At 39.4% G+C, this 19,742-nt stretch overlaps 1 protein-coding gene across 1 annotated transcript in view; it reads right to left on the minus strand.

Annotated features, from left to right (window-relative positions):
* Positions 1 to 19,457, minus strand: part of LOC126399908 (carbonic anhydrase 4-like) — a 29,241-nt gene extending 9,784 nt beyond the window's left edge. Inside the window, exons 1-9 of the mRNA XM_050060240.1 lie at positions 19,443 to 19,457; positions 16,238 to 16,260; positions 15,768 to 15,822; positions 8,281 to 8,313; positions 8,008 to 8,181; positions 5,189 to 5,340; positions 4,992 to 5,081; positions 3,492 to 3,558; positions 2,787 to 2,950 (exon numbers count right to left, since the gene is read on the minus strand). Of these exons, the coding sequence (XP_049916197.1) occupies positions 2,787 to 2,950; positions 3,492 to 3,558; positions 4,992 to 5,081; positions 5,189 to 5,340; positions 8,008 to 8,181; positions 8,281 to 8,313; positions 15,768 to 15,822 (735 nt within the window). The 5' untranslated portion in view covers positions 16,238 to 16,260; positions 19,443 to 19,457. The remainder of the gene's footprint in view (positions 1 to 2,786; positions 2,951 to 3,491; positions 3,559 to 4,991; positions 5,082 to 5,188; positions 5,341 to 8,007; positions 8,182 to 8,280; positions 8,314 to 15,767; positions 15,823 to 16,237; positions 16,261 to 19,442) is intronic.
* Between the last annotated feature and the right edge of the window lie 285 nt (positions 19,458 to 19,742).

Raw genomic sequence — 19,742 nt, forward strand, 5'->3', positions numbered from 1 at the left:
TTTTAGTAGTATGCCTGAACCTGATGTGAAAGTGTCATGCACCTGCTGAGCCACCTGACACACAGAGACATGTGCACTTGACTATCTGCAGAGTGCTGATGGCTGTCAGCAGATAAGATGAAGAGAGAGAACATGTTTCATTCCACAACCTACATATGACTCCAACGTCTTTCTTGTCTCTCCAATTACATGGAGCTTGCCTAATGTTTTCTTTTGCCGTCAAGAGTCTACAGAAAAATAAAACAACCCTGATTATCAAACGCGATCATCAAAACAAGAGACCAGCATATACTGTACCAGTATGTACCGTGTTCTTTTGTCATATCCAGACAAAATGGAATGTATAGATATAGGAAACATCCTGTCCAGTATTTTATCATCCAACTCAGATTGGTTACACTTTTAGTGAAGGCAGCGTGAGAATATAGTTGTAATTGTTAGTGCCTTAGGGTAGAAACAGTGAGGCAGTGAGGCTGCCAGGAACCACTGTCACCTTCCACACCCTGTGCTGACAGATTTACTGCTATGATAAATCCATTATAATTAAGGTGTTTGTTTTAACAGCGTGCTTACTAATTATAGTAGTAGTTTTACTCAGTCTCAGACACAGAAAACTCTATTTTATTTCAAAACCAGTCAAGACCAGCACTGCAGAGATAACACTAAAATGCCTTGTATAAAGATGGTGATTTCAGCTTCTTAGTGTTTGTTTGCTCATAGAACGCAAAGGAAAACCCCATACATATTCACCTCTGCAATGCCTTTCGATTATTTTATCAGGACATTTCTCACGGCACACTGGCACATGCACATATATTTACAGTACAAGAGGTGAATGACGAGAAATCTTTGTTTTCTGTGGGTGTTTTTAATGGGAATGTGGAGCTTTCAGATTCACTCACTCTGCGAGAGATTGTCAATAGACGCATTAGCCACATATTCATTTTTAGTTGGGGGTTTTTTTTTTTGGTACCATTTATTTATTTCTATCAATTCAGACTCAGATTAATACCTGATATGCTGTGATCCACTGAAGTAAGACACAATACCAGATGAATAAGTCACCTGTTTGTTATCTTCACTGCCATCTTGACTGCAAGGAAACTGGGAGGGACAGTTCCACTGGGTGCAGCTACACTGAATCACATGGCTGCAGCCTGGTTTAGGTCTGTCCACCACATTCTCATGAACACAATCTCTAATGATTGATTTGAAGGAATTTCTTTGAATTAGGCACAAACCATACCTTGTGGACTGAACTAATTTGAATTTGGTGGTCAAAGGTTAAGGTCACTGTGACCTCACAAAACACATTTTTGGCCATGACTCAGAAATTCATGCACTAGTTATGACATCATTTCACACAAATGTCAAATAGGATAAAATAATGAAGTGATGGCGTTTTATATCTTAAAGGTCAAAGGTCAGCTTTACTCTTTTCTGGCCATTACTAAACATCATAACTCAGGAACAGAAGGGGAAACATTTTGTCAGATACTGAATTGGTGACATTAATCTCAGGTCTGTGCTGACTGTATAGATCTTCTGTGCTGCCGGGGGTTGCAGCAACGTCCATATTTGAAGCTACATATGAGTCTGGCTACATATGAGTCTGGACGGACATGGATATAAACTTTAAGTGCAACTAAACTGGTTAGTGGAGGCATACAGGCAGGTAATTCTATGTTTTTCTTTAGCTTTATTTCTCATTCTGATCACTATCTTATTAACATATGTATATGTATTACATGAATATAAAATAATTAGGGGTGCGTTCAGTTTTAATGTTTTAATGTTGATTGTACTTTCATGAAAATGTTTTATTCCTGTTTTATTGAATCACTTCTCACCTTTTTATTTTTTTTATCTGCTTTTATTTAAAGCACAGAAACATGTTGCTGGGCATTGTAAAGGTTTGCAGCAAAATTGTAGGCACAACTTTTAATGATTTGACAAATGTGTCCGTGATCAGAACACTGAAGAATGCCCAGTCAGTCCTGGCTGATCCCAGTCACCCCTCATTCAGTGAATTCAGGTTGCTTCCACGTGGCAGCAGGTAAATGCTAGCTTGCAGGACAAACAGGCAAAAAAACAACTCTGATTTGTCCCAAAAGCCATGGGCTACTTTAATCATTCAGAATGCTGCTGCTCGGGTCCTGACAAAAACTAGGAAATATGACCACATCACTCCAGTTCTTACATCCTTACACTGCTTGTGTATAAATCACCCTGTGGCTCAGCGCCCAAACATATCTCTGACATGCTTGTGACATGACAGGACCCTGAAGACATCTGGATCTGGCCTATTGACGTCCCAAAGTCAGAACAAAACGTGGTGAAGCAGCATTTTTGTTATGTTGCGACACAAACCTAAAATAACCTCCCAGATGGTGTTAGACAGGCCCTGACTCTGACCACTTTTAAGTCGAAGCTAAAAACATTCCTTTTTAATAGCCTACTCCACCCTGTAATGACTGCATTCTTATTTTTAACCTCAAATTTAAATCATTTTAAATAATCTTTTTATCTTTATTCCTCGTTCAGTAATGAATTTTTCCTTTTTTTAAAATCTTTTTTATGTTTTAATTTTATTGCTCTGTAAAGCACTTTGAACTGCCCTTGTGTATGAACTGTGCTATACAAATAAAGCTGCCTTGCCTTTGTGTGTGGTGTGATTTGGCTGCTGTGACATCACAAATCCGAGTACTCTAAATGTTTGAAAGGCTCTCACATCCATTTCTGTTTGTGCTGGAGGGGCATGTGTTGACTAAACACGGCCAACTCACCAGTTTTTTGTTGATGTTGATTGGCTCTTGAAAGACCGTCCACATGACGGCTTCGTTGCAGTTGGGGGTGGTCAGGGAGCCCTTGTACCGATAGAACTTTGTGAGGTTCACATTTTCAATCAGGTCATCAATGGAGATGGTATGGTTTACTTCAACTTCAGAGGCTGCGAAAAGATGTGAGAAACAAAAATGGCTGTAATTAAATGGGAGTGATGTGGCTTAGTTTCACACCATCAACAGTCATCATCAAAGTATTGCAGATCTCAACCCATCAACACCTACGCCAATTAGTCACCTGAATGTCTTTACAATCAGAACTTGACCTTCAAAATAAAAGCACAGACACAGACAGAAGAAATGACACCAAGAGTATGATCTCCTGTGAAAACGTGTCATAAGATACAGTAGGAGGAACTATTTCAAAACAGTTGAACAGGAAAGTGACAGACAGCTAACAATAAGTCATATTTTGGGTTGGCACTAAACCTGCCTCAGGTGCTTCCACATAGTGCCAACACTTTAATTGCATGACATCTTTTACCACAGGGTAAATATTTCAAGCATTAAGGTGTGACCCCTCATTTTGATGCTTTCGTGCTTGGAGAAAATGCATCAAAACTAGATAGGGTGGAACAGCAATGCATTGCAATGCAAATTATGGCAATTAGCTGGATTTCCATAACGATGCAAGAGACAAACACCTACTTATGTTCTCTGTCAGGAGAGATGTGAGATTGCCCCATGGTCCCAGCATATCTCCATCTTCTGTCGCCTTAGAGAAAGAAAGAGAACATAATAATTACACTTTTATTACTAGTTTGATCATGTGTAAATTTACTCTCCTTCATTGTGCATGTACAATGAACAAATATTTAAATGCAAAACCTTTGTTTGCTCCCTTTTCTCACAGCTTTAAGTTATTCTGCTTTCACAGAAGACTTATTTCTCTCAAAATGTGGTTACAGATTTGGTAAAATCTGTGTTTGTGAGCACTTCTCCTCCAAGACGATAAATAAATCTACCTGACAGGTGTTTCATATCAAGGTACTGATTAAACTGCATATTACCACTCACACAAACAGCTGATGCAACAACTGCTTTGCAAAACGGAAAACTTTCTGCACAAACCATCTCAGAGAAGCTCATCTGCATGCTCGCTGTCCTCACCTTGACAGCAGTTTGTCGTCGTAACTGACAGAGCCAACAATGCTCACCTTCGATGGCATCTAGCGCTTTGGAGAAGCGCTCTTTTCACAAATGCTATGGTACGGGATGGCTTCAACTATGGTCAACGGACACAGGTGTATTTTATTGATGGCAGTTTGAATGCACCGAGATACCGTGATAAGATTGCGAGACCTGTTGTCATGCCATTTATCCGCTGCCATGACCTCATGTTGCAGAATAATGCACGGCCCCACTTTGCAATGATCTGTACACAATTCCTGGAAGCTGAAAATATCACAGTTCTTACACGGCCCGCATACTCAGACATGTCACCCATTGAGCATGTTTGGGATGCTCTGTATAGGTGTGTACAGCAGCGTGTTAAAGTTCCTGTCAATATCCAGCAGCTTCACACAGCCTTTGAAGGGAAGTGGGTCAGCATTCCACAGGCCACAATCAACAACCTGACCAACTCTGTGTGAAGGAGATGTGTCACACTGCATTAGACAAATGGTGTCAAGTCAGATACTGACTGATTCTTTGGGGCATCTGTAGCACTAGTCATGTGAAACTGCAAAGTAGGAGTGGTTTTTCCATTCTTACTGTTTCAAGCCACACCTGTGCGGTCATGGTCCTGTTTTACCAGCATGAGAAGTGCTCAGTGACACAGTTTAATAAATTTGCAACCAACATTTGAAAGAAATAAGCCTTTGTGTGTATAAAAAATGCTTAGATCTTTAACTTAAATGGATGCAAAAATAAAAGTTAAATTTAATTTTTTTTTTTCAGTGTATGTTTTGTAAACTTCGTTTCGGGGGGGTCATCAGTATTTGAATGGACTGTTTGCATTCAGATGAAGCTATCAGAGAGCCAATGCATGACCTGTGATCTAAAGACATGAATTTGATCCAGATTTTTACAAGTGATATCTCTATACTGTAAATGTTTTGGTGGCGGTTTCGATGCTTGCTTATTAAATGTTTAGTGTAAAGCAACACTTGTCTTTGGAATAATTATAATTCCAACTGTAGGGCATACATTCATGAAAAACCCAAGAACGGCAGTTCCCTCTGGATCCGCTGTGGCCTGCTCCAGAGAAAAACCTTTCTTCAGACTGACAATGTGCATCTGCAAAAAATTACATGGATTGATGGGACGAAAGCAAGGTATAAAAAAAATCTGTTAATAAAGAGACAAAGTATTTTGTTTATAATGAATGCCAAACAATACTGTACCTCCATAGGATATCTGTGCCCATCAACTGTGTGCTCTGAACCTGGATGATGTTCTGTGTCGCCCCAGTGAAAGTGAAACTGAACCGTAGAATAAGTTCCATTGAGTCCACCTCCACTCACTTCAACTCGATTTTCCTCCAAAACGCATTTCACTAAAGATCAAGAAGCATTTGTACATAGTTACAGTTGGCTTATACAGAAGTTTAACAATCAATTATCATGTGAATGGCTTTGTGCCAAGTGGTAACCTCAGGGGATTAAAAAAAAAAAGAAGAAGCTAACATGCAAGTGCCAAAAACTGCAGTTCCTTGAATGATCACTTGAGGCTGACTTCCTGAGTGACTCAATCCCCACAGAACCCCATGTTAAAATGTCTTTACAGGTTCCAAAAAACCAAGATGGCGGTGGCTGATTTGGCAAACTCATCGCTTATTAGGGGAGAGCCGCCTTGAATGTAACGTGTCAAGGTTGTAACATGCACGTTTTCTCTTGATTGGTCAATGCGATCATGACGTCATCACGTCAGCATGTGACGAGTACCGTAATACATGACGTCATCACGTCAGCATGTGACGAGTACCGTAATACACGTTCCCAGGAAGTTTCAAGTGTTTTCATCCATGCTGCAGGGAGATATCCGCGGAGAAGCTGGTTTTCCACAAAGTAAAAATTCACTCCCACAGTATTTTTTGACTACAGATTTTTTATTTAATGTTACAGAGCTAAAATCCGCTTGGGTGTCTGTATGTATATGTTCATCACTAGTTTGCATCGTTTTTAACACGTTATGATTGTTAGGTCCATTCTGTAAACAACGCCAAATGAACGGTGCGCCGAGCGGCCCAGTTGTAACACATGTACATATGTACATTTGAGACGATGGCAGAAATTTGCAAGCGCAGCTCAAATAATTCTGCTCTTTGTTTGCTTTTTTGTTTGTTTTACAGAATGTCCCCACAAAAGGACCAGAAAAAGGGGCTTGATATCAGCTGATGTGCTAAAGGCAGCATCCGATGAGGTGTTAAAAGGGGGGCTGTCTGTGCGAAGAGTGGCCAAAGACTATAAAATGTGTATGGGGGAAATGTTCTGTTGTGTTGGTTTTGTTGTGTAAGTTGTAGGCTGATTTTACTTTGTTCTGTGCCTTATAGCCTAGCAAATGTTTTAATGTGAACACATTTTTTTAATATTTAATCTTTTTAATCTTTAATCTGACTCTTTCCCCTTGACTGCTGTAACACTGGAATTTCTCAATTGTGGGATCAATAAAGGTGTATCTTATCCTATAATATTTCTGGATGCTGTGTTTGTGCACTTTGTTCTGTGTGGCATGTTCTTTACACCACCAAGGTCAGTTTTACCTTTAAATTGGTAGCCTATTGTTGCAGTTTTACCTTATTAAAAATGCACTAGATGCTGAACTGCACATATTATGATGTTCTTTGCACTGAGATGTAGGCCTAGTCCTACCTTGAAATGTAATAGGCTAACCTATTTGGTTCTGTCTGTAGGCAAATGTTATTGTAGCCTATTTTGGGTGCACCTTGAATGCACTTCTTCATGCAACTGACATTTTAAGTCGAGTTTTTGCAATAAAACTTTAAAATACAAATAGACTGTTTTTCTATAGCATAGACTGTAAAAAATAAGTGATTTGGGGTGTTGCTACATGTTTGACCCTGCAGGGGTCAGTGCAGGTGTGAATGGGACTTTTCCAAAACTCGTGCCATATTTGCTAATATTCTGTGTTCAGTCAGCTGTCATTCAATTATATTCTAAATCAAATTAGGGTTGTATAACATTGTTACAACTCCATCAGTCAAAGTCGCTAACTTTGTAGGCATAATCAATGCATTTTCCTATCAAAGAATTCACACAAACGCTCCAACTGGTACATCCGGTAAGTTTTAGTAATATATAATATTTTTGATACATTCTTATCACATTCTTGGTATGAAAGAAACATTAAACAGTTGCCTGAATGAAATATAATTGATCTGACCTGAAAACGATGAGTTTAATGCTACTTTTTAGCAGTGTTACAATTGTAACTCCTGTTGTTACAATTAAGACTCAAACGCACTTCAGTTGTAACATCGGAAAGAGTCCGCTTTCAGTTTTATAACTCAAGACCTGTTTTATCAATTGAAAAACTTTAAGTGGTTTATGATAGTAGACATGTGTTGGTGCTTTGCCTGAAAATATTACATATGTAGGTAAAACGATCTCTGAGTAATAGAGTGAAAAGTGAAAAACGTTACAATTGTGGCGGCTCTCCTCTACCGCTTCAACATGGGAGTCCACAAACCCATGGATGACATCATGGTAGCTATGTCCATTATTGTACAGTCTATGAGCGTAACCCCGGATTCACCAAGTATGGACATGGCCGTGTATTTTGGTCACCTAAAAAGTCTTTTGGTTGTAGTAAAAGACCTTTTGAGGAGTCAGACATTCAACTTTTCCAGTAAGTACATTTTGTTTTAATAGTTTTAAGCCAGTTTTTTGCTAGCAAAAATTAGCAGTAGCATTATCACTGTTAGCCTTAGCTGTAAATACACCAGGCTAACCAAGCTAGCAGCTGGCGTTAGGGTTATTTCCATTCTCTCGTCTGAATATGGCCTCTTCTATTTCCAAAAATCCAAGATGCCAAATTGCCAAACTCGAGGTTTCAAAATGGAGTCCACAAACCAGTGAGTGACTTCACAGTGGCTACGTCCACATTTCATACAATTTGTATAATTGTACCAACTTCTGTGTCAAACAGGCTACTGTTCATAGTACACCATACAAAAAGCACTTGGGATACTCAGTTGGTGTACCTGTTTTTCCAGTGTGTGTGATGGACTTGAGGGTGTGCGGAGAGGAGAAGTTGACGAAGTTAAAGTTATGCAGGTGAGGGTCAGTCTGAGCAAGGCTGGGGATTATATTAACAGGAGACTGCCTTTGGCCTCCGCAGAAAGCAGAGATATCTCCCCAGTGGCTTGGGGTGTGCTCTGTAAAAGTAAGGGAAGCTCTTAATATCATCAGCTACTGTGGACAGATGTTAGTTTGATCCAATTCATCCAATACGTGAGATATCTGTCTGTACTTACCGCAGCCACTATAGCACCAGTCACCTCCAGCAGCTGAAACAGAAACATAGCAAACATACTGTGAATACAACCGTTAATATAAAAGTACCAAATGTGGATTTACTAGCATTATGTAATGAAATACCATTCTGTCTGGGGAATATTGTCACTTGCACTTTTTTTTTTTTTTTTTTTTTTTTTTTTTTTTTTTAAAAAGGTACTTGAAGGCATCTTCTATGCTACTTTACGCCTTGTTTCCACAATTTTTATATTTCCATATTTCCGTGTAAAATACAGAGTGTGTTAAAACAAGGAAATGCATCTTTACGGGTAATCGCGATGCAATTAAGGTCGGAACATAACACATGCTGCTTTTTGCTCCTTCTACACACCCTAGTTAAGGCACTGCAGCGGCTTCAGGGGATAAAAAAAAATGAACTGCAGTTCTTTGAATGGCCACTTGAGGCTGGCTCCAGAAGTCAGTCAATCCCCATAGACCCCCACGTTCAAATCCCCAAATTTACAGCAAAAATAATCATGTCTACAGCCTGATACAAAAGACAGTTTGGTCTCCATGGCTAATTTTCCTGTTCATGACAACTGAAGAGGGGTGAATATTTACATAATTCACCTGTTTAAATATTATTAAGGTTATATATAGTAATTTACAAGTCTCTACCACAGCGACAATGTTAGTAAGGTAACCATGGCTTTACCAAGTGGCCAACACGGAGGTGCCAAAAAGGGCAAGCAGCCAAGAAAAATGATGATGAAGACAACGTTAATTACTCTGGAATCAATCAGCTGTGAATAAATATTTTTGATTTTGGAGAAATTAGGGGTCAGCAGACAAAACACATGTCGTATGTAAACCACGCCATTATGAAATATAACAGGATGTAGTGACTTGCCAGGACACGCATCTCACTCCGCTAACTTCTCACTATAGTAACTTTAAATTGTGTTTCAATTAGACAGACAGAATGTGCATGCAGCTGATGCAGTGACTTAAACCAACGGTGAATAACAAAAAGTATAAATGATACATGCAATTTGTTAAGCTATAAGTAGAGGAAAACTCCGCTAGCTGCTAGGCTAATTTATGCAATGTAAAGGTGTTTCAGCAAGTGATGGGTGTCTAGCAAAAAACAATTGCTTTGTCTGTGAACCTTGACAGTTACTACTGAGCTGAATTTTATATTTTCAGTCAATGATGTGAGTGAAGTTTGTCTTCAGGGCTGTGAGCCAGATAGACCTTAAGTTTGATGATGGTTAGGGTTGAAAGTGAAAGATTTCTAAAGTAAACTTTACTGTAATTTAATCAGTTACAATTATTTATGTGGTGTTTTTATCTTTTATGGCCAAAAGCAAAAAGAAAGGGGTGCTTCTTCTGTAACTCATTCATTCATTTTATTTACAGCTTATCCTGTTAGGTAATCATGTTTACAGCAGCTGCAGCAGCTTCCTGTTGAAGCAGTAATGGAAAATAATGATGCCACAGTGCTTTTGAATGTCTCATTTCACTTTAAAAACCTCCCAGACAACTCAGTTTACAAGTCAAAAGTAATTTGCACCTTGTGTCAAGTGGAATAAAAAAAAAACACCAAAGTAATTCAAGTTTGAGCATACACATCCAACCATAACACCAAAGCCTGCAAAGCACAATTTTGGATGAATGAGCTTACTGCAAAAGACCTGTGGATGAGACCAAATCAAAAAAAGTTTACTACAGTACATGACAATGTGTGGTAACTAATTGCATACCAAGTATTCTAAATATTTTTTTTGTTTTGTTAGTTCAAGCAAGCCGTAGCACAGTGATGACTGAGTCATCAGTTTTTCTTTTGTGAACCATAAGCTGTTTGCGATTTTCAAATAAACTCAAAGTTAACGGAGCAATGGACTATTTTTTTTGTTATGCACTTTATTGAAATGTGCTGCAGATTTTGTACATGCACTCTTGCATGTTTCTTAATGTGGAACAGTGTAATACTTTCAAAAGAAAAAAAAACACTATATTTTATTCTTTGAAGTTGTCTCCTACCTCTAAGTTGTTGTAGCAGTGCAGCACAGATTTAAAAGAAATGAGTCTAAAAGTCAAGATCATAAAGTACATTTTTGCATTTTGCAGTCAGCAGAGTCTGGTAAGAATTGCTTTACTTTGTTAAAATGGACTTCAAAACTGTTTAGAAATGCAAAATAATGGAATTTTATACATGTAATGAAAAATGTGGTTAATCACGATTAACTACTGTAATTCAGTGATTAATCACAATTTCAATTCACCCCAATTGAAACTCTACCACAGACATGGAAAGCTCCTTTTTTATATGCACATGGAGCAGTATAGAGACAAAAAGTGAAGGAGGAGTTTCCCAAACACATTGGATATCATGGAGACTCTCATAGGAATTAATGGACTTTGGTTGACTCACATATGTACACAGAGTAGGCTAACATGGATGACGTATTATGCTTTGACCCCACAACATTTCAGAATCATGACAACTATAGCTACTTTATAGATTTTACATTTAAACAATCGTAGCGGTCTGCAGTAATTTACCTATGTGCTTACTAACAGTTTTCCAAAATGTATGCTCATAATGGAGAATAAACAATAACACATTAAACCAAAAGAAAAACTAAACATACTGGCTGAAAAGGTGTAGGCTGAAGCTCAACCTTCATCCTACAAACATACAGTGTTTAACATACAAGGACTACTGACCGAGGACCCCAGAAAAAACTGGCTACTGTATGAAACAACCATCATAGCAAAATGTTTATGCTGTACTTATTTCTTCTCAAAATATTACCAACTAGTCCATACCCATTGAGTGCACAGTTGCCCACGTACAGTTTCACATGGTGTGTGTTTGGGATACATAAATAGTCAACTGAACCCATTAAGAAGAGCAATGTATTCAGACAGAGTTTTTGTGAATTTGATAGTACGACTGCTTCATTGAAAGTACAGTAGTACCATTGCCAATAGTGGGATAGTTAGTGGGCTAAAACTGTACATTAGTAGTTGAGGTAGCACGCTGAAAGGCAGATAGTTAGTTAGTTAGTTAAAGGGACGCACTGGTAGAATGACTGACTGACAGAATGACACACTGACAGTTTACGTGATTATGTACAGCATACCATACCATGACTTAGTCATACCAAAAAGTAGAAGAAAAAAAACAAACATTGGGCCACAGGGGAAGCCACAGCGATCGGTCGCATTTTAGCCATGTTTAAGCATTTTTCTGTTGATATAGCGCCACCCAGTTGCCAATTAGAGTTAAATTTCTCCAGTCACCTTGAGGCGTCCTGTTCTACATCTCTACCAAGTTTAGTAAAAAATAGATATGGCGGTTTGGCCTAGATAAGAAATTAGCTCTCTAGCGCCCCCATGTTGTTTGATGGGGTCAATAATGGAGGGGTCCCCTCAGATTATGTGTGGTCATATGCCTACAAAGTTGCGTGGTGATGGGTGAAACCCTTGAGATGTTATACACCTTTACCAATATTTATTGCCTTATAGAAGCTCAGTTTTAGTAAGTTTTCCAACTTTTGCCAAGAGGGAACTTTAGATATTGGTCTCTAGATTATGTTCACCGAGTTTCATGCAGATCGGTCAAACTTCCTAGGAAGAGATCGATTTAAGTGTTTTTCAAAAAATTCAAAATGGCAGCAAATCTATATAACCGGAAGTTATGGGTTCTTGAGGCAAATTTGTTCCTCATGAGGAGAGGCATCTCTGTGCAAAGTTTCATGTCTCTACGACATACGGGGCATGAGATATGCCCATTCAAAGTTTGCAATTTCAATCGGTTGCTATAGTGCCCCCCTTTGGTCAACTGATGTAATATTGCTTCATTCGCATCCTCCCATGACCCTCTACCACTGTGCCAAATTTCACATGGCCCTTCTGGGATAAATAAAGTTGTCTGAACTGAAATGAACTGATATGGTGAAACCAACCAGGGTCACTTTGGCCTTGTCATAAAATGACTGAAATAAACACAGTCATTCAAATGTCTTTCAATAAAACAGTAGATAGAAACTTGGCCTCAGTATTACAATGTCAACAGAAAGGTTGAATGAATGTAAAAAATGAATGGTGTTCATATAAAACAATAAACAGGCAGTTATAACACATATTTGGCTCGCGCTACACTCAGGTGATACTGGTACGTGACAGGAGGAACATTTGCATCCTTTCTTTCTGTGTTTCGGGAGCAAAGGTGACACTTTTTTTCAGGAGATTTTCCAGCTTAACATTTGACGTCCACAGCAGCAGGTGGAGTTTTTCTTGAACTGATCCATTTTATAATTAAATTCTAAAATGTGTTTCTGTCTTTGAACATGATCACACCTCAGTGAAGAGCAGCATTTAGGGTCGTCGACAGAGCACACGGGGAAATCTGTATCTGTGTGTGTCTCCTTCAAAATGACTGATCTGTACTGACTGATGGGTGGCCCCCTTTTAAGATAGCATATTCTAACAATCAACCCTTTAACTACCAGATTTAGGTTAGGCTATAGACCAAGTGCAAGTTCTGTTGGCTTGTTTTAGACAATGGAGGAAGATGATGCGAGTGGTGCATCCAGAAATACTCATTTCGTGTGCCGGAGCGCACTGTGGCACAGACTGGGCAATTTGTAAATTTGTAACGCAGTCTAAATGTACCATTCGGTTATCCAGAGCAGTGCACTCTTGGATTGTTTGGGGAAACAAAGCAGCAAAGCGCTGAGCGGAGTGAATGTGTGATTAACTTAAATGTTCATTAATTCATGTAGAAATGTAACGCTCCATTTCTTCGACCAACAGGTCTCTCATTTTAGTGTAGAGCATCAGACTGAATTTACCAACGCACCATGTGAGGTCACTCTCCGGGACTGCGAGTGTTTCTTGAATAATTAAACACTGATCAACAGGACCAGACTGGCCGACACGTATGCTCTCACTCAGTGGATGGATGATGTCACAGGATGGCCGGCTTTGTGGTTGATTACTACGCCAATCTTACAAAGGAAGACGGCACTTGAACGGTTCCTCCAGTTTGTTCAACCCTGTCTCGCTCTGAAGTCGTCGGAATCCAGCACTTGGGCAGTGACTTGTGGCATCAAACACTGACGGAAAAAAGCATCCCCTTTACGTCGGCATGATACACGGCTGGCCACCATTATAATCTACTGGCGCTCGGCGGTGTCAGGGGGGAACGCAGCAGGACAAGAATGAAAGTTAGGCGGCGAAGGTGGTGGATGGGTCCAACAAACACCTACTTTCACCCAGGAGAGGGGTGTTTGCATCCCCCACAAGATTATAAAGCCAAACCCTGCTCTTTGTTGCCTAAACCCAACTACATGTTAGTTGTTGGAAGAAAAAAACATCAATTCAACTACTGACATAGTGCGTTTATTTTGAAAAAGACTATGTAAATGTTAAATTTCCTGTGAAAACGGAAGTGTATTTTGAAAGAAGACGATGCATGTAACAGGAATTACTTGACACGGCATCCCAGAGTGTCAACAACCAATGCACCCAGGGTACCTTTCAAGTCGAACCTGGACGTGGAAAGTCAGAGTGAGTATTATGTTGGTTTGTTTGGCAATCAAAGCTAACGTTAGCTGAAGCGCTAAATAGTTAGCATTACAAAGAAATCCAGTATTCCTCTTGTTACCTCCCAATAACATAACAAGACGACATTTTAAGACTCCTATTGTGCCATCGACCCTAAAAGGGTCTATACAACTGCAAAACAGATTATGAAATACAATGCATTGCTAAATATTTAACCCGTGGTTTCCAACCTTTCAAGCATGTAATGTATTTAAATGTCATTTTATAATGTGTATCTTTTGCACTTTGTCTCAATGCATCTGATGTTTTATGTAAAGTAATATGAATTGCCTTGTTGCCAAAATGTGCTATGCAAATAAACTTGCCTTGCATATAGTTTTAAATAAATATTGCACACACACACACAAAAAAAGGGGACCCCGACCCCTGGGTTGGGAATCACTGATGTACAACATCTACAGCAGTGGTTTTCAAACTTTTTGTGCCAAAGACACACCAGAATGTAAGCCAAAATCTCAAGGCACAATATTTATTTATTCATTATATTGTTTTTGATTTTAATACTACACACTATGTATGTGTTACATCCAATGTACAATTATCCTGTACAGCTGTCAATATATACCCATACATATATTCATATTCTTTTTTCCATATGTGCATCTGTGAAAGGTGTATAGTGTAAATAGTATTAAGTGTATATTTGTGTATAAATTTTGTACTTTATATTTTGTATTTCTCTAATTCTAACATATATATCTTTTTGTATTTTATCTTTATTCTATCAGTATTCTATTGCCTCTAAACTTACTTTTCTATCTGTGCTATTTGAGCTGCTGTAACATGTGAACTTCCCCGGTGTGGGATCAATTAAGTTTTATTTCATCTTATCTGATCTTGTTTATATCTGTGCATGGTAGCTTTTATAGTGTGTGTTATCACTCTTATCACGACATAAGACAATAAAAACCAGATAAAAGAAGACAGGTAGCTTTTGCCAACACTTGTAATTTGCTCCGTACGATAAAGCGATCCATTGTCCCACTCACAGCTTTCACCTTTTAACTGTTATCATCTCTCACACTGGCTGCCAATCAGGGCTTCAGATGCGTCACACATTTACAATTCCCACGCACGAACGGCGACAAATTGGTTCCCCATGAAGATTTGTGAAATTAGATTAGATTTTTTAGCTAAGGTTTACCTCTATATTAGAGAATGGATGTGCACGACATACTAATACGGTCAGTTAAAAATTCATTCCTAACTTTTTGTATAGGCCCAGTTGAATGTTGCAATAATAATGTGTGGTTATCTCAAAATCCACCATTTGAGAACCACTGATCTACAGCATCTACTGTTAAAACTAATCACAACCTCAGCAGCTACGACAATAAAAATGCTGCCAACATTTGATGTGTGGTATTAAATATAACACAATGTAATAATGCACTACCCTAAATTCAGAATTCAAATGTTACTTCCATGGCTGAGGAAGGTCTCAAGCTTGCGATACTCTCAAGTATAAAGTCTGGAGCTGCGCCATAGACAGTGAATGAGAGACGGATTTTGTGGACCCACAGAATGTTTGCTTTCTTTTTAAAACCGAAATTAGTTTAATTCTATTAAAGTGTTCTCTGCTCTGAAACAGAAAATATACCCATATACTCAGGAAATTCCTCTGGGTGCTCTCACTGTCATCTAGAACACCTTTCCCAATTCATTGTCTATGGAGAGCTCCGGAGTTCTACTTGATGACATCACACATCTGACTTTTAGCACCCTTGGTTTTGGATTTGCGAAAGGGTTGTTCAATCACATCCTGCCTTATAATCAACTCACAAATTATAGATGATTCCACAGGAAGCATAAATGGATAAAGCATTAATACAAATATTTCAATTTAGTAGAAATTTGTGTGTTAACTCACCACATTTTACCGAAGCCACCAAACTCAGGCACAGCAGAAAGGAGAGGAGACGCATCTTCAGGAGCAAAAAGGGAAACCGGTTATTAACCACAAGTATTTGCATGGATTTTAATATTCATTTCATCTTTTTCATGTCTGAAGTAACCACGTTTTGAGACTGCCTCTGTGATGTCTAACTAGCATACTTCATGATCAAGCCCTACTGTATGTATAAGTCAAAAAATATCCATAGGAATGTTGTGTTTTTGCTGCATCAGCCTCAGGCCTGGACACTGATATCCACTGATCAATGCACTGAAATCCTATAAGTGCACTAAGACACTAAATAAACTCATGTCTTGCTGGAGCAGCTGAAAGGCAGGCATCAAGAGATTTGTGATTGGTTGCAAACCTCGTCTTATATATTGTAAATATAAGTAAATGTGTCGAAGAGTAAAATCATGTGTTAAACGTCTGACAAATCATCCTACCTTAATATCCCAGCCTGAAGTCCCTAAGGATTAAAAAAAAATTTTTGAGTGAAGGTGACACACTAAAAATGTGTCAGTGTCCAAACAGGCACCTCATTGATGAGAAGGTGAGAAAGTGTGCCAGTATTCGTCTGGTCAGTCATGTACAGTGGGAGGGACATTTGATGGGAGGGGGCCCCACTGTGTGTACAACGCTAAAGCTAAACCACACGTAACACGTCTAAAGGTCTTCTTACAGGACACTGCAATCAAAATACAGGTGTTTAGAGCAAACCAATGATCTGGTAAAATGTGTGTGTGTGTGTGGGGGTGTGCTGTGTCACTGCTGTTCTATGACACAGCAAACACAATGTTGGCTCCAAATACGGGTGTAATAGTTAACCACAATTTAACATTAGCCTTAAGCCTTATTTCAATAAACAGTATCAGTAATGCCTTTAAGTCAAGATGAAACGAATTCTTTTTTATGCCTTTTAGATCTCATCCCTAGTCATATTGTACCAAAAATCAAAATCCAATCATGTTTTCTTCCTGTAAGACAAAACAAAATATGACATGCCCAGGTTAAACCAATAAAGTCACGCCATCAGCCCATCAATCAATCTACAACCTTTAGCCACACACAGGCCCCGAGGGAAAGCTGCTCAGCGCTGTAGAACAGTTTTCCCTGTAGCCATTTGTGGTATTGCAGTGAAAAAAATCCCCTGCTTTCTAGGGAGCATTTTCCCCATAGGCCACCTTTGTAAAAGACACATCTGTAAAACTGTTGACAGGACGTGGGACCTCTGTGAGGCGAGGGGGAACTCGTGGGCAGGGCCAGCGGGAGAAATGCGACTGTACATATTCAGTGGGCTGTAAAGTGAACTTGGAAAGCTAGAAAATGTAGTCAGGCGAGATGGGGGAGAGGCAGGGTACACCCTGTACAGGTCACCAGACAGACAACCATTCACACTCACATTCTCACCTACGGGCAATTTAGGGTCACCAATTAACCTGCATGTCTTTTGACTGTGGGAGGAAGCCGGAGTACTCGAAGAAAACCCACGCTGACACGGGGAGAACATGCAGACTCTGCATAGAGGGGCTCCCACACCCCAGGTCCGAACTAGGAACCCTCTTGCTGTGAGGCGACAAGATGAACATGATTATTATTGCTGGCGTCCAAGGGATACGCTTAAAGTCTTCAGTTTGAACCTTGTTAAAAGGAAGAAGTAATCAACACTTCCTTTATTGTGATTGTCAGCAACAATAGAACAGAAGTGTGATCCAGATAAGTATATGGCACAGCAGTCTGCATTACATTTCTTATAAACACAGGATACAGCTAGACTAAGCTTTTAATTCACGGGTGCAAACTAACACTGTAGAAGCTAAAAAGCACGCTGCATTCTGCCAGGCTTCAAGTGTCACAAGCCATCGAAGGAAAGTTGACTATCAACCACAGTAATGTGAGATACCTACTGTGTGCTGGCTTGGTGCCATTTGTATCATTAGCGATGTGATTAAATTTCAGCGGCCCAACTTGTGAAATCCTTTGAAGGGCTGAGACAATTAATGTACACTTTATCTGGATGATTGTGTGGTCTTGCATCCTATTACAGTCCTGACAAACCACCATAGGAACTTATTATGTCCACATAGAATGTAATGCGATTTGCTCATACTTGTTTCCTTTGTTGGCTGGGTCGGTTAGGTTTAGGTATGAGGGGTGAGATTTGTGAGGGTAGAGGTAAGAATGCCAGAGTAAGCAGGGTAGGGCCAAAAAACTCACATTTGGTAGTCAATGGTGAAAACATGAAGTCAAACACGTGATCTAACTTTATGGAATCTTGTTATATCTTAATGTTGTGGTGTCGTAGTATAAAGAGCACAAAGGCCTGCTTTGGTGGATGGGTCAAAGAGACACAGAACTTTGACCCACGAGACGGTTGTTTGTTTCCCGTGTGAAACCAAGAGTCAATGTTGAGTTATTTTGTCACAACAGCCAGTAATCACGTGAGTCGTTAATCACTTGTTAGTCTTTTTCTGACCCCAACCAAGTACTTTTGTTGCTTTAACCTAACTGCCGACCCCCTCTTAGTCAGACTTTCCGCCTACCCCTTTTGCATCAAGATACAAAGCTGCCCGCCAGAGGCTTCTGTGCAAACGTCAAACCATGACCAGTAGGGATGAGATCACGTCGCTTTTTCAATTGTGCCATGAATTACACGTTTGTCAGCTTAAAAGCTAACTTTGCAAGACAAAAAAGTGTCAGTTTGCCCTAAAACTGTTTAAGTATGAGCGATTAGACTGTGGAAACACCCAAGAGTTGCATTAGTGACATCATTACTTTTTGTCTCACTGAAACTATAAAAAACGCAAATTCCTTTTTTCGTAATAACGACCAATGGTGATCTCCAGAGGGGGAAGGACTTCAAGTCTCTATTGACTATATCTTCTGACAGATGCAGGTTTACCATGAAAACATTGACACTTAGGACAATCACTTTTCCTGGAGAGGGTCAAATCTTTTTTTTAACCTGGCAGTGTTTATGGTAATTGTCCTGTGTGTTTATGCACACACAAACACACACACACACACACACACACACACACACACACGACTGCCTAAATGAACCTACACAACAAGTTTCCTGCCCTTCACCACATTGTCACACTCATCACTACACCTCATGACTGCCGGCCTTTTTTTCTGTTTATACTTATTTTTCTGTTTATACTTATTTTTCTGTTTATACTTATCAGACATCTCTGAACCTTTTCCAAAACAACTAAGACAGGCTGTCCAGCGAGTTTTAAGGAGTGTGACTTGGTACAAGGTAATGACAGTGATTAAAGAAGAAGCCAAAGTGGGTGGATTCACAAGAAATATGTGTATGACAAGATCAGTATGAACCATAACACCGAAACTAAGATGACCTGGTATTTAGCCTTTTTGTGGGTGTGTCTTATTTTCAATATTCCAAAAGTTCAGAAGGTTACCAATGAGAGGCAGCTGGGCCTTGAAACAAAAAGGAATACACCTAAAAGTCAGAAGGCTGTATCAATGTTTTGCTCTCAAAAGGTCAAAACTTCCCCAGCACAGAGCTCTGGCTCTGTCTGTGTTGATTCACGATACGCTCAATTGATTTTTCCTCCTTTTTTTTTTTTAACCAAGTCACTGAAGAACAAGTTTGTTTTATCTTGACACAGGACAGAAACTCACCGGAAAACCTCCCAGCAGGACACGCTGTACCAGTGAGCCACAGAGAGTTCACTCACACACACTTTGCTTCATGTGCTCTGCAGCTGGAGCTCGTTTATTAATCAGCATGTGATTGGCTGGAGATTTGACATCACTTTCCATCAAGGTGTGGTGGTCACAAATCTTGTGTCAAGTGGCACTTGTGTGTGGATATTTTCTAACATAAACAAATGACACATTAAACATGCACTGATTTGCAAACATTTTCAGAACAAAAATCTGAACTTTTGATGAAGCCAGGTTCACCATCCTTGTTTTACT

The sequence above is a fragment of the Epinephelus moara genome, chromosome 13 (assembly GCF_006386435.1).
Source record: "Epinephelus moara isolate mb chromosome 13, YSFRI_EMoa_1.0, whole genome shotgun sequence".
Lineage (NCBI taxonomy): Eukaryota > Metazoa > Chordata > Actinopteri > Perciformes > Serranidae > Epinephelus > Epinephelus moara.